General features: G+C 49.7%; 1 protein-coding gene across 5 annotated transcripts; it reads right to left on the bottom strand.

Moving 5' to 3' along the window:
- Positions 1-2,118: 2,118 nt before the first annotated feature.
- LOC120961142 (septin-2) lies at positions 2,119-14,475 on the bottom strand. 5 transcript variants are annotated; one of them, XM_040384838.2, is made up of 6 exons: positions 13,873-14,475; positions 6,602-7,348; positions 4,716-5,151; positions 4,330-4,646; positions 4,007-4,242; positions 2,119-3,926 (listed from the first exon to the last, which is right to left on the bottom strand). In XM_040384838.2, exons 2-6 carry the CDS (start codon positions 6,606-6,608, stop codon positions 3,843-3,845), a joined length of 1,080 nt encoding a protein of 359 aa, XP_040240772.1. In that variant the 5' UTR covers positions 6,609-7,348; positions 13,873-14,475; the 3' UTR covers positions 2,119-3,842. The 5 variants fall into 5 exon arrangements, with proteins under 5 accessions (XP_040240772.1, XP_040240759.1, XP_040240783.1 ...); XM_040384825.2 differs by having other exon boundaries at positions 13,903-14,475; XM_040384849.2 differs by lacking the exon at positions 13,873-14,475 and adding an exon at positions 13,575-13,865.
- Positions 14,476-14,711: the final 236 nt, after the last annotated feature.

Genomic DNA, 14,711 nt, shown 5'->3' with positions numbered 1-14,711 from the left:
CTCCATGCTCAAACACACCGCCAAAGATGGTCCGGACGCGTCACCCATCCGAATGGTCCAAGATTCGTCTCCATAGAGGATCATCGCCATAGAGGCAATATATCTAACATTTCGTGCGATTTCGAATAGTGGTGGGAGCTCGGAATAGGACCTACCTGCTTCCGATGCTGTAATCGATTCCGATTTTGGAGCCGATTCTCGAGTCGACTCCGAATCCGACTCCGATTTCGAAATCGGCTCCAGAATCGGAATAGTCCAGGGGATTACAATATGCTGTAGAAACGGAATCAGAATTGACTCTTAAATTGGAATTAGCTCCGGAATGGGAATCAGTTATTGAATTTAAATAAGAAGATTCAGAAGTGTAATCAATTAAGGAATCTCCACGAGAATTGATCGTTTACAAGGAAAAATTTGATTCTTTGCTGCTATCAATACGTAGCATCATTGGACCCAAACACCTATTCTTATGGAGATGCCGAAACTGACTCCGATTCCGGAAACTGATTCCGGACTTACTATCTGGAATCGATTTCAGAAAACTTCGGAGCTAACCGGAATCAATTCCGACAAAAACTTTATTTTTCCCAACACTAATTTCGAAGTCTTCTGAATCTCCGTAGACGGTGAAGCCCATAGTATTCCTCTGCACAATGCGCTTCCGGATTTCGCTGCTGATGTCGTTGTCCGAAGTAACGACCGTTCTGAGATAGCAGAACTTCTTTACTACCTCAAGGTTGTGGCCGCTAACTAATACACTGCTTCATAGATGATCTGAGTCTCCAGCAATCAGGTACTTCGTCTTCGTCGCATTGATTCTCAATTCAATTCTTGCTGCTTCGCGTTTGAGTCTGGTGTACGCCCCACACACCTTCGCTGTTGTCCTGCCGATGATGTCGATGTCATCCGCGAGGCCAAGAATTTGGAGAGACCGGTTGAGGATCGTACCACGGATGTCGTTGTCTAGCCCCGTGCGTCGAATGACACCTTCCAGAGCGATTTTGAATAGTAGAAAGGATAGTCCGTCACCTTGCCACCGACCCCTGTGAGATTTGAAAGATTCCAACATCAAGATCGACACCTCTCACCGTGGTTGCCTTGTTCTGGCACTTGCGCCAGGCTCTCCTGCCTCTGCTCCCTTCAGGTGTCCTTCAAAGTAGCACTTCCACCTTTCGATCACTTACTCGTCTGTCAAGAGACTTCCTTCCGCATCCCGGCACATTGCGGTTTTAGGAGCAAACCCGCTCCGTGCCTCCTTCAATCTCCTATAAAACAAGCGGGTGCTCCAACAACTGTTCGTCTGACTCTTCAAAACGGCGCTGCTTGGCCTGGAAGTAATGATGCGCATTCTCGACTCCATTCCAACTCCGACTATTGTTAGTCCGATTCCGACTTCGGCAAAATGGGAACCACTAGTTCCGCCCGTAGTCGCATTCGTCTGGAGTCATCCGGAATCATCCAGTGTCTCCCGGAATCGTCGAATGTCAGCCGGGATCGTCCAGAGTCATTCGGGTTCGTCCGAAGTCGATCGAAGTCGGTCGGAATCAACTAGAGCCGTCTGGTACAATAAGCTTATTATTAGGCATTTCATTTCGTTGTGTTTTTTGTTTTTCACTTTGCCCGTGCACTTCGTATACAGGCCGACTTCGGATGACTCTGAACAACTCCGATTCCGGGCAACTACGTACGACGTCGGACGAACCCGGGCGATTCTGGATGACTTCTGAACCGACTCTGGACGATGCTGGGCGGACCTACCTTCAGGAGTCGGTTCCGAAATTATCGGAATCAGATTGGAATCGATTCCAAATTTTTGCCAGCTTCATCCATCACTAGTCTGTAGTTCACCACGTTCTGGCGGGTTTCATGCCGTAGCATGCGGGCGCGCGCTGCATTCTTCTCGGACAGTGCTCGTCTGCCCTCTTCGTCGAAGCATTCCTTTTTCTCTCTACGTCGTAAGCGGCCAATCGTTAGCTCGGCTGCAGTGCTGATGGCTCATTCCACCATACACCAGCGGTCTGCGAGGGGCATCGCGGCAACGTTGGTGTAGTAACTTTCTCTTTTCGCTAACCCCGAAACGCCTTTTTCTTTCGCCACCAGCCAAACGCAGCCCTGGTGTATGTATTGAATGTGTTTTATTTCTTAGCTTGCTGGTAGAGAGAATCTACGGGTTTTGTTTCCGGCCGTTCCTTCAAAAACTACACACACGGCAGCTTAGAGAGCAAAACTTGGGCCCAGCAGACAGCACGTGCTGTGCGCCCGTGCCCCATCTCCCACCCCCGTTCACTGGTTACAAATTAGCGTATCTTTGAAAATTTGTCGACTACATTCGAACTGCTCCTGTCTATGAGCGCGCGCGCGCGCCCTTCCTTGAAATACTGTGGGTGGTACACACGTGTTAAAAATTGAAACGAACCGAAAGGAAAACAGGAAAAAAAAGCACGAAACCTATAATATCCGTAACAGTTTTGCGTGAACGGCGGCGCGCGCGTGACATTTTTTCTTCTTTCTTTGACTTTTGATTGCTTTACGGCGCGACCTTTACGTCAACTGCCCTGCTGAATCGTCTCGCGCGGCGCTTTTATGTTTCTATTTTTCTTCTTCTTTGTTTTGTCCGGTGAGGTTCTTCGAACCCACTAACACACACACATGCATACACACTAATTGTGTTTCTTCCCCTTTTGGTGGTGGTAACTGAGTTGTCTTACACTTGGATTTTGGTTGATTGCAAACGCTTTCCGGGCCCTTACACTGAGGTGGGTCAGGGGGCGGGAGCCTCTTACCGTACGCAACACCCGGACCTAGTTGTCCACTCTTCCGCGCCTACCGATTTCCATATAAATAATTGCATTAACTCTACCGTCGTGTATACAAATATCTAAGCCTACAATTACATTACAAAACAAACAAACAAAAAAGGGAAAAATAACGCTCCGAGAAGAACGCCCCCCCACACACACACACACAAGCGCTCAAATGCCCTTCCCTTACAATGTGGGCGGTCGCATGCCCACTGGACTGGAGGCTGGACTTCCAAACTGACCCAAAAACGGAACGGCGGTGGTGTGGTGAAGCAAGCAATCCAACAAAGTTTACTATATCGGGCACACACGTGGTGCTTGATGGTCCTGTGTCCTGGCCACGTGGTTCCTCTCTTTGGTCGAATTTGCTTCACGCGTAAGCCGGACCAAGGTTGCAACGCGTTTTTTTTCGTAAGGGAATGAATAGTTTTCGTAGTAGTCGCAACCCTACTTCTTTGTCGTTGAGCGAAGCCCAGGAAACTTCCCAGCGCAACAGTGCGAACCACCCGAAACCCGGTACAACTAAATAATGATCAACTCCGGTCCAGCACGCCTGTCACTGCGGGTACGAATGTTAACGTTTTGCTTCGAATACTTTTACCCAGTTAAATCGACTAAATTTGTATTACTTGTGGTGTGCTGTAACGCTGCTACACGCTTGCTACGACAGCGGATCCTACGAATGGCGGAGCGCTTTTCCCGGCCACTAGGCGGAAGTCTACGAGTCTACACACTTTTATTCCTCTCATTCTATCTCTCTTTCTTTTTCTCTATCGCAACGTTTCTAACGTCTCCGTTTGTCGGGTGGAACACGAACACGTGGCCCTTTTTCCCTCCCAGGAAAAAAAAAAACAAAAAAGATCTTCCTGTCTGCTGGCCTTTTTTTTTTTTGGTCGTTGCGTATGGAGGTTGTGGTTTTTTTTACTTTGGCGAGGGAAAATGCCACGTTAACCAAGAGACCGGCGGGTATTAATGGGTGGTGGATGAGTGGGGATTTGCAATCTAGTCCGGCAGCGCATCCACGTCCACTGCTGCCACGCACTAAACATCGATGACCGAATCGTTGACGCTGGTAGAGTTTAGCTTTTCCTGCATCTGCGCCAGCATGTCTTGCATGCGGCGGATCTAGAACGGGAGGAAAATTCGGATTGAAAATCTGTCTATCAGCACCCACACACACACACACACGCGGATCTACGCCCTACCTCCTCATCCTTCTGCAGCAGCAACCGGTCCGTGTCGGAGAACTCGTGGTTCGAGGCGGTCGATTCGCGCTTCAGCTTGTTGCGCTCGCGCAGCGCGTGCTGCGAGATCTGCGAGATGCACTGGGCGCGATAGTTTTCGTAGTGTACGTCGCGCGTCGTATCCTTCAGGTCCTGCATGTGCGTCGAGATGAGCATCGTGCGCAGCTTCACCACGTCGCTGTGTTCGGGGTTTTCCACTGCAAAAAAAAAAAAAAAAAAACGAAACCATTGCCACTGTAGAGCCAATGTGGGTGAGCTGCCGCTGCATTGCTCTGCTTGCTTACCATCCACCACGCCCCAGGGGTACTGGCGGCACCGGATCTTGCGGCCGGCCACCTCCATCACCTGGTTGCTGCCGACGACCGCGAACGGCAGGCTGGCCTTCAGGTCGCGGTCCTGCTGCTTGAACTCCTCGTCCTCGTCCGAGTCGCAGTCCGGGAAGCGGTAGATCTGGATGCCGTGCGTCTCGATGTCGTCCAGGATGCGGCCCTTCAGCGCCTTCACCTCCTTCGGCGTGAGCGTGTCCGCCTTCCCGATCACCAGTATGATGTTCACCTTCTTGTGCATCCGCCGCAGCAGATCGATGTCGAGCTGGCGCAAGCTGTAACGCAGTCGGGGTAAGGGCGCATTAGGCAAAATTTCGCTGTGACCGCCCCAATCAACACCCTACCTGTGCCCGTACGGTGGCACGAAGTACAGCAGGCAGTGCACCCGGTTGTCCTGTATGTTGCGCCGGTTCAGCCCGCTCTCGTCGGTAAAGTACTGGCGGAACTGCTCGTCGATGTACTGCGTGCAGACGCGCCAGCTGTCCTCGCAGTTGACCGCGTCGCCGAAGCCGGGCGTGTCGACGATCGTCAGCCGCAGCTTCACCCCCCGCTCCTCGATGTCGAGCGTCTTCTTCTCGATGCGGGTCGTCTTCTCGATCCGCTGCTCGACCGGCGGCACCGACCGCTGGGCGTACAGCTCGGTCAGGAAGAGCGTGTTGATGAGCGTCGACTTGCCGAGGCCGGTTTCGCCGCACACCATCAGCGTGAACTCGAAGCCACGCTTCACCGATTTGCGGTGCACCTGCTCCGCCAGCGTGGCGAACCCGATGTAATCACGCTCTGGAAATGGCAAAATAAATATATTTATCTAAATATATTTCGAAGTTGCGGCCGGGGGTACGAGATCAGTTACCCCGAGCGGATCGGGCGGAGTGGAGGGATCGCTTCAAGTCACACTGTTTGTTTTATAATGTCAGACACCCGTTTGAATTCGATCCCCGCCATATTCCAAGGTTCGCTAGTGGTGGGCGAGCGGGACCAGCGGGAAACCTAAAGCCCTATTAGTGTTTGGTACGACACGGCGAACGTCACGACAGATGCCCGACCGCGTAAATCTAGACCTTTTTGGAGTTGAAGACACACGGGACAGGAGATGGATGGTGAGGGACCTGGTTTAACCTTTTTTTTCTCAGCAAAACAACAACAAAAAAACAAAGACAACAAAGCAGACTGCAGTAGCTACTGAGATTTAGTAGCGTCCGACCGCAACATATTACAGCATGGACCGCACACTTCAGCCTACCTCCGACAGTCTTCCTCATACTCCCAAAGCACTGCACCAGCCTGACAACAGGTGGGGAGTGTACTGTCTAGTGTTCGTTGAGATTCACTCATATCGAAACGAATCTCTAAAGATTCATGAATCCGTGTAGATTACATGTATAATTATCAAAATATTGAATTTGCGCGATCCCATGGTAGGTGTGGTTATCTCGAACGACATGCCCATCTACGGTTTATGTCTGGAGTAGACCGTCTCCTCGTATCAAAACAGACTAACCGGCTGCAAGAACCAATTTCTCGAATGCGATCAAGAAGTTTCGAATGTCTGTACAGGCTGACCTGACCACGTAGGTTGTTACGCCAAGAAGTAGAATAAGAAGATGCTCAAGCTCTATGAATCTTTCGAGATATATGAAACATTTGAGATTCATGAATCTTTCGACATTGATGAATCTTTCGAGATTCTAGAATTTTTTAGATTCATGAATCTTTCGAAACTCTAGAATCTTTTAAATTCAAGATTTTTTCTATATTCATGAATCTTTCCAACCGAGATTCGGATTCATTGTATCATTTCAAAGATTCATTCAGTTTTACATATCTGAATCAGATTTACCCAACACTAGTACTGTCCCTATTTACACACATCCAGCTCCCCTTCTTGAAGTTGTTACTATCGTTGGAGTAACCCTCTTACGGAAATGTGTGCCATCGTCAGCGAAACCTGTAAACATTTGGCCATGAATGCAAAACAAAACGAAAAGCTCTAGGGAACGGTAGAACTTCCGGGGAGTTGGCTAGACTTCCTGGAGCATCTTCCCAAACAAGCTTGAACCTGACGGAAGAGCTCGTATTCATAGCTCGAGCCAGCGGTCAAGCTCCGGATGTACCACTCCCCTGGAATGTCTGGAAAGCACACCCACCCTCCACCCCGTAAGCACCGTGCCCAGGTATGGACATCCCCATCCCGTTACTCATCCACCCGTCACGTCACACACAAACTTACCTGCCATTGCGCTGTCCGTCGTTCGCTTCCGTATTCCGTGGACGTGGTGTTGAGAGCCTCTGGTGTCTGGTTTCCTTTACTTTACCCCCGCCCTCCTCTACCTCTCTCTCTCTCTTACACTCCCACACACACACACACACCGTTCTGCACTGGGGGACACGCAGACTAGGCGCGTACGTGTTGCTTTTCAGTTTCGGACCAACCCGTCCCAACGCGTTCCCACTGTTCCGTTGATTGTCCCAGGTCTTCTACTGGTGCTGCAGCTGCTACTGCTGTTTGATGGCCGTTTCTGCACGCTGTCGTTTGAGTTTGTTTGGTTGAAGTGGTTTCGTCCGGGGCGAGGCGCTCGTACCGCAATTCCGGCAGGGCGGAATCGGCTCGAAAGGGGCCCGGGACGTTCGCAACCGGGGCGCGGCGTTGGTGGCGCGCTGGACTCGCCGTCCCATTCGCGTCACTGCACTAGGCGACTCTGCAGGGCGGTTCGATGGCGCGTCTAAATCATCACTAGCGTTCGCACCACACACTGGTCACACGCGCACATTCACACTGCACCACCTAGGCGCGTCCCAGGGAGGCATTAGGCCACACAAATAAAATCCCAAACCTTTGAAGCACAACAGAGTTTTTCGTGACCGACTTATGTGGTTTTGTTGTTGTTACTGCTGCTGCTGCTGCTGGCTACCGTTTTCCTTTTTCACTCACGGCCACGTTTCGCTTGGGTGGTGGAAATCCTGGTGGGTTTGAAAACTGCATCGGTGGGAGAAGAAAGAAAACATTAGCAGGGCAAGCACTGCTCTCACACTGCACGTACACTGCTCGCTCGGTTCGCTCTGAGTGACAATTATCCTGCCGCTGGTTAGGTTGGTTGCTGGTAGGTAAAGCCCTCGCCGCTCTTGCAGAGGGAAAACACGTACACAAACACGCACACCCGCGATAACACTCCCTTTTTACAAGCTGCACAAAAGCAACGGATACGAGAGCGCGCGCAAGAGCAGCTCGCGAGAGCGATGACGGCAAAGACGGATGCGAACGGCACCACACATCCTGTGGGGTTTGTGTGTTGCTCGCTCGTATTGCTAGCCCTAGCGCGTGCGCAATTTTCCACCGCCCATCACGCACACCCTTACACAGCCGAACGTCAACGCACAACAACGGTGGCATTATCCCTTTTTTTCGGGCCCTCGGCGCCTTGCGATATCCTCGGTACGGTAGGGAGTTTGATGAACCGTAGTTGCTAGCGGGCTGGGTGAGACCGAGCGGTTTGCTGTGTGGGAGCTGGAAAATATTTACAAACAACGAGCCTTGCACGCGTCCAAACGGCACCAGCAGTAGACGAGGGAGAGAAAAAGTTCACCGTGGCGTGCGTGTTGGATAGTTTGCATATCTTTGGTTTTGAAGCAATCTTGAACGTTAAGTGCGCTTGCCGTACACATGTTACTAGAGATTGTAGACATTGGATTAGCACTATTGGAAATTCGCTCTACTCCAGGAGCCTGCGATGATTGCGGACATGAGGAAGTTACTTCTGAGGTACTGTTTCCAGTATCTTCAAAGCATATCTGAGAGCTGTCGCTATGAAATGTATTGCCTGTAGCCTTATCTTCCCCATTCTCAACAGAGACGTATAAAAGCATCGATACCAGGATTCCAACAACCTGAAAGTCTATGAACTAAGGCACCTGTCCAATAGAATTGCTTTCTACCGGCACATTTGAAAGAATCTTGAGAATATGATGTCTCCCAGCTTACGCGTAGATATTCGAACTACACCAGCAACTTTTGCACTTGAAGCGTACATCTGACCAAGCGAACCAAGTTCTGGTTTATTCTCGGAATAGCAGACATCTATGGTGCAAGTGTCTGAGTGATTGTGCCTGACATGTCCAATGTCGGAAATAAAAGCCGTTCGACATGAAAAAGATAGTTATTGACCTATAGACATTTCAAAACATCCTTCCGACATCCAGAAAATGAAACTTGCAGTTGTAAAGTCAATGCACTTTAGAACCTGCCACGATGAGTTGAAAAAGCTAGAACACGAGAAATTTCTTCGCTTACAGCTTGAGAGAGCATGACACACCAATGTATGGCTAGACTTTAGAATGAAGGTTCTAAACATCCATCCACATGAAGAAGTGCACTTTAAGATTTTAAAGAACTTGATACATTTTAGAGCCTCCTTCGGTTTGATTTGAAAACTGCTGATCGTTTCTAGATGGAGCAAAACAAAAAATGGACTACTTCTTAAACATGATTCGCTATAATTGAATTTCACTTTGCCCTTTCGTAGGCTGGTTTGTTTTTCTCGTACCGGAACCGAACTAATTCAATTCACTTTCGTACGTATTTATTGACGCAGTTGGTCTGCAGCAGGGAAAACGCATCAACTCCATTCAACCTTAAGGGCCGAAGGGCTTCGTATCGTTTCGAGTTGGCGTTGGAACCGTGTCAGTTTATTCCGACCGAGAGAAATCATTACAACATTTCCAAAAAAAGGCAGCAACAACAACAGGCAGTAAAGGAAGTGAAGGCAGTGGAGTAGCAAACAATCACCATCAATCGCAACATAAATGTGTGTTGCTGAATGGTTTTTAATTTTCACAATCGATTCATTTCTCCACTTTCACCCCATGGAAATTAAAAGATGAATGAACAAAAAACTACACACACTCACACACAAGCAAAGTTTATCTCGTGAATCCATCATCCAAAAAGTTTCCCTGGGAGAAACAAAAAAAACCCCCAATCCGATCCAAACCTCTTGTGGAGCGTTGTGCAAGGTACCTCCATCATCGGGCTAGAAGTGGAACGGTCCTCCACGCCACCATGAAAACAATATATCGCCGGGGCACCTAAATATATACCATTTTGCTATAACGTGCTTGATGACGAACCCTGGAGTGCTGCGGTTCGGCATGTGGGGAAATGGGTACACGGACAATTAAATCAGCTTCATCAAGCATCGGCACTGGGCAGAGCTGCGCTGCAGAGGGAGATGGTGGAAGGGCAGCAGCAGCGATCTCTCATGTTGGATGATCCTCTTTTAAAGACCGGCTTTTAAAAGAGACCTTTTGCCGCCTATTTTCGCTATTTTTGTTCCAGCCTGCGTGCGTGTCTTACTTCCCCATTCCCCCCCGCCAACCTCAACACACAACATACTGGCCCCATATCTATTCTTGGTCCAATTCTTTTTTTTTCGGTGGATTTAAAGTGCATCCCCTTGCGCCATTCGCTTCAGTGCTCTCAAAAATAGAGGAGATAATAATGTTCCTTATTTTCTAAACGCTCTTCCCTGCTACTAAATTGAGGATCAGGAAAACAAGGCGGCGGCAGCTGTTTTTAAACGCGATATGACCGAGATTTGCACCCACGACGTGCGGTGCAGGAGGCCGACCGCGTTACCACTGCAACACGAAGCCGAACCGATCGCAGAGCGTTTAAGACGAACCATAGTGCGCTCTGGCAAACAAGCTACCAGCTAGCAGCAGACGTACGATTCGATAGAAGTATGACATGGCTTGACTAATTATGATGCCAATGAAAGTGATGCCATTATCTGATTAATGTTTTTGTCTCACACTTAGTTTGCTTGACAGCTTAATAATGTGTGCCGGTATGGATTTCATGGGGTTCATCGGGCGAAAGCAAAATACCCTCTTGGCACCAAAGCCAACAGTGGGAAAAGTTTTTCTTAAAAAAAAAAACACCTCCCACCCCCACGGATGAAGGAACAAAATACACCACAGGAAGAAAGGCAATAAACCCAGCGCACACATTCAGTGGAGAAAGAAAGAAAGAAAGACAACAACAAAAAACACACTCCCGCCCGATACAATCCACCTTAAGCGGTTGCTAATGGGATAGAATGAGAGGGTGAAAGGTTCATTGGGTGGGGGGGGGGGGGGACAAACGGCTTGGGAAAGCAAGAAAACTACACGAAGAATGATCCGTCAGCTGGCCGCCCATCGTTAACCGCCCGGTGATGTTGGCGGTGGTGATGATGATGGTGATTGGCCGCGGCTTCGAACCGGTGGCAGAAGAAGCAAAAACGTTTGCTACTCACCCGAAGGTAGGTAGGGGAGTGAAGAAAGGAGGGGGAGGGGGGAACATGCATTTGAGGAAAATTTATTTCCTCTACTTTTAGCTCAGGTTTTGCTTCCATTTCCCACCCATACCGTAAAACCTCCATCCTTCCCTACCTAACCCCAAACCCTTTACGCTGTGCCACCCTCCTCCTTGTCATGCAGTGCTTGCATATCAGTTGTTGAGTGCTTTTCCAGCCATTTTTTGTTCCTGGCTGTATTGTGCTGTGGGTGGAACACGTACCATCGAGCCCAACGGAAAGTGTCGTGTTTTAATTTACATTTGCAAAAACAAAAATAAGAAAACAACAACCAAAGGGGAAAAGGAAACAGCAAATCGGAACCGTGCGATACCGGGGCTGTGCATGCTATCGATTGCTGGGACCGGAATTGATGTTTGGAGGTCGAACAGACCGAACGAAATCGTCCGTAATCAAGCGAACCGCTAATGACAATGGCGTAACACCTAACTGGTCGGCGGACAGCTCGTGCCAGCCATTATTATCACCGGCTGGCTCCCGCAAGATGATAGTTTTTTTTTTACTGCGACAGACACTTCCCCTAGCCCCACGCCGTGTTCCTGATTAGGGATGGAAGACGCCCGTGTGTCTCACGTTCTTGTGACACTTGCGGCAGTAACGCAGTATCGCACCATGGCCGCGCTGACAATAGCGAGAGCTATCTTGTACAGAAACCGGAACTGGAAGCCCTTGACCACCCTTGACTTTTCCCATGCCGTGTTACCTAACGGGGGCGTGATCTGCCGGCGCACCCTTTCGTGCCCATTGTTGCCAGCATCCACCGTTGCCGTTATTCACCTAGATGAATCATTGGCGAGTCAGTCAGGCCCTATGTGTGTTAGTGCTTTGTCGGTTTTGTTCAGAGTCTTAGAAAAAGGAAAAAAATAGCTAGATGACAGTATTTGTCGCATACCATTGATGCAACTCAAAGAAATTCGATTTGCTAGTGAACGCGAAAACAATATTTAAAACAAAACTATCTTGGTTTCGGCGTACCTTGTCCCAATAAAACAAGGCGACCTAGAAAAAACCCCTCAACGCACTAGCGAGGGACGCATTATTTTGAACGCATACCCAAAACCGTTCCAAATTCCAAACCCGCTTGCAGGGAGCGGTGGCCCCTTTAAAGACGGTGTCCAAGCCCAACGGCTCCGGAACAGGCCGGCACGGGCCGCACACTTTTCCGCTAACGGGTCGTGCGGGTTCCCGTTTTGCCTTGGCTTGTTTTTTTTTTTGTTTTTTTGCCACCTGACCAAACCTTGTGTTGTGTGTGTGTGTGTGTGTTTTTTTTTCTCTCTTGATTTTCTTTTGATACCAACATACCTGGCAGAGGGGTGGAGGGCCATTGTACAACCCAATCGGTTCGATTTGGAACTCCAACCTGTTGCGCGTATTGTGTTACCCCGTTTTTTCATATTCGGGAGGGCTTCCCAGCATGGCGGCCCGCCCCTCTCGGCGGTCGGCGAACCAATAGATTCCCGCCCGTTTACTACCCAGTTCCTCATCACACACACACACACACCCACCATGTTTGGGGCTGATAAATATAGCTTCCCATGTATTGTGCGTGTGCATGTGTTTGTGTGTGTGTGTGTGCTTTTTCTATTATTTTACATTTTGGCTTCCTCTACACCCAAACACGCTCCGCGCCGTACTTCCCTTCGTCGATCAGTAGCTTCAACAAAAACGGGTTCACCCCCCCCCCCCCCTTAATAGAAACGATTTCTATGCGCTAGAGAGCCGCACCCCGGGCACCGATGCCGCCCACTCTCCTCCCCCCCACCCAGCCCATCCACGATAAGCACAGAAAGGCAGAAGGAAGATAGAAACGGCTTTCGGGAGCATTGATTTTCGCCTTTGTTTGCACGTGTTTTCCAAACACGTACGCTCCAGCCGGGTCGGTTTGGGCGCCCGAAGCAAGAGTAAGAAAAAGCGGAACGCCAAAATATTCCCCCGTTCCTCCTCTGTATCCCCTCCAAAAAAAAAAAAAAACAAAGCAAAAAGAAAAAAAAGGAACAAAATCGTGGGAGCTCAAATTCCTCGCCCCCCAGCTGGCTCCAGTGGGGCGGGCAGGATTTTGAAGTGCGAGTTTGATTGGAGTACAGAAACAGGTGCAATAAGTCCCGAGCTCACGTCGAAGATCATCCCGTCTTCACCTGATACGCCTCTGTGTCGGCGGAATATTTTCAAATTGCTCCTCTTCCCGAAAGGTTCAACTCCTAGCATTGAATTTCTTTGCATTCTTCATGTACCTTCCATATTCGCATACGGAAGATACGGCTCGCTTGCCAAACAATGCCCAAACAACCTGCTTTGAAAGCTACAGCAAGCTAAGCTGAAGAAATAGCCCCCCTTCATGAAGATGCTGCCTTTGATGGTCATTAATGCTCCAAAGATGTTCAATTGCTGCTCTCCAAATTCCAAAAATTGGCTAGCATGGGCAGCAAGATACGAATAATCCTCCCAAGTGCTCCCTAATGGAACATCCTCAAATTGCCTGCTCTAGCAACTTTCGCATATGGTACCTTAGGGCCTATTCCTGCTTCCCGAATGGGTTGCTCACAGCAGCGCCACTGCTTCCAGTGCTAAACCATAATTCCTGTGAGTGTGCACGCAGTGCAACCCCCGTCGTTGTAGCGTGTATTGCTCATCGTACTCTGCTGCACTTGGCAGGCGTCGTGGGGTTAGGGGTTGATTGCAATGCTTGGGGGCGGGCGAGGGACATCGTGTACATCGCTCTAACACCTTGAAATGTTTGTGTCCGGAGATGACGGGCGGGCTATCGGATGACTGTTACCGGTGTCGACCGAATGACGTAGCGAGCGGCAGGTGCATCGAGCACCCTTCACTTTGGATGCATCCCAGCGTCACCTTGGGCTACAAAATCAGCAGCAAACAGTGACCCCGTGGCTCGGGGTCTCGTCCCACACGGTTTGATTGCGCACGCACGGAAGTAGAGATGAGACAATTTTCGTCCACGGCTAATCATTCACTTCCACTGCCGCAACTATACACAAGTACACACAGACACACGCTCGAACCTAACGAATCTAACACGAACGAACCAGTGGTGATACAACAACGACAATAAAAAAAACCGTGCTGATTAGATCGCGACACGATTAGGGCACAACAGCAACTATTTAAATTCCACTCGAGCAGTAATAACCTTTTTTTTGCTTCACGCTCTCCACAGTACCTGCCGTTCGGCTATCTTCGAAAACGGTCAACCGTCGCGGGACGACAACAAAACGCCCTCTCACGCACGGGAGCACGTTAACCGCCCAACACCGTGCCTGGTTTCGAGCTGGACCTTCAATGAAATCAATTCGCAGCAAATTGAGCGTTCGCAGCGAAGGGAAAGACGAAAAACTAACGGTCTACACACACTCGCACACGCACAGCTGCGCGCACACATACACGCGAGCAAACGTACACACAGGAACGAACCACTGGGGTGGTTCGCTCGCAATCTCCGAGTTTTGTTTTCACCTTCTCACGCTCACTCCAACTGTGGCCGGGCGCTGTCTCTCCTCTTTTAACGTCCAGCAAAGGTGCAGCTCGCCTAACACTCTCTATCGCGCGCGCGCGCACTCGAGAGTCATCTTCCGCCTGTCGCGCTCTCATCGGTAAAGCGGTGATTAGAGGCAGTGTGAACTTGTGATGTGCGCTCTGGAGCGCACCCACGATTCCGATCCAACTCCAGCTTCTGACTCCGGTTATATGGGAACCACTAGTTCTGCCCGGATTCGGAGTCGTTCGGAGTCATTCTTAGTCGTCCAGCGTCGCGTCGAGTCGTTCTGAGTCGGCAGGAGTTGACAACAGCGACTCCGGAGGACTCGACTCCGAGTGACTCCGGGCGACTCCGGAAAACTCCGTACGAATGCGGACGGCTCCAGACTATTCAAAACGGCTCCAGTCGATTCAAAACGGCTCCAAACGGTTCCGAACAACTCCGTTACGTTTTAAACCTAATATTTATTTCATTTTATGATTAAAACCATATTT

The sequence above is a fragment of the Anopheles coluzzii genome, chromosome X (assembly GCF_943734685.1).
Source record: "Anopheles coluzzii chromosome X, AcolN3, whole genome shotgun sequence".
NCBI classification, from domain to species: domain Eukaryota; kingdom Metazoa; phylum Arthropoda; class Insecta; order Diptera; family Culicidae; genus Anopheles; species Anopheles coluzzii.
The sequence above is the reverse complement of the archived record's forward strand: the minus strand, read 5'-3'. Positions and strand labels throughout refer to the sequence as shown.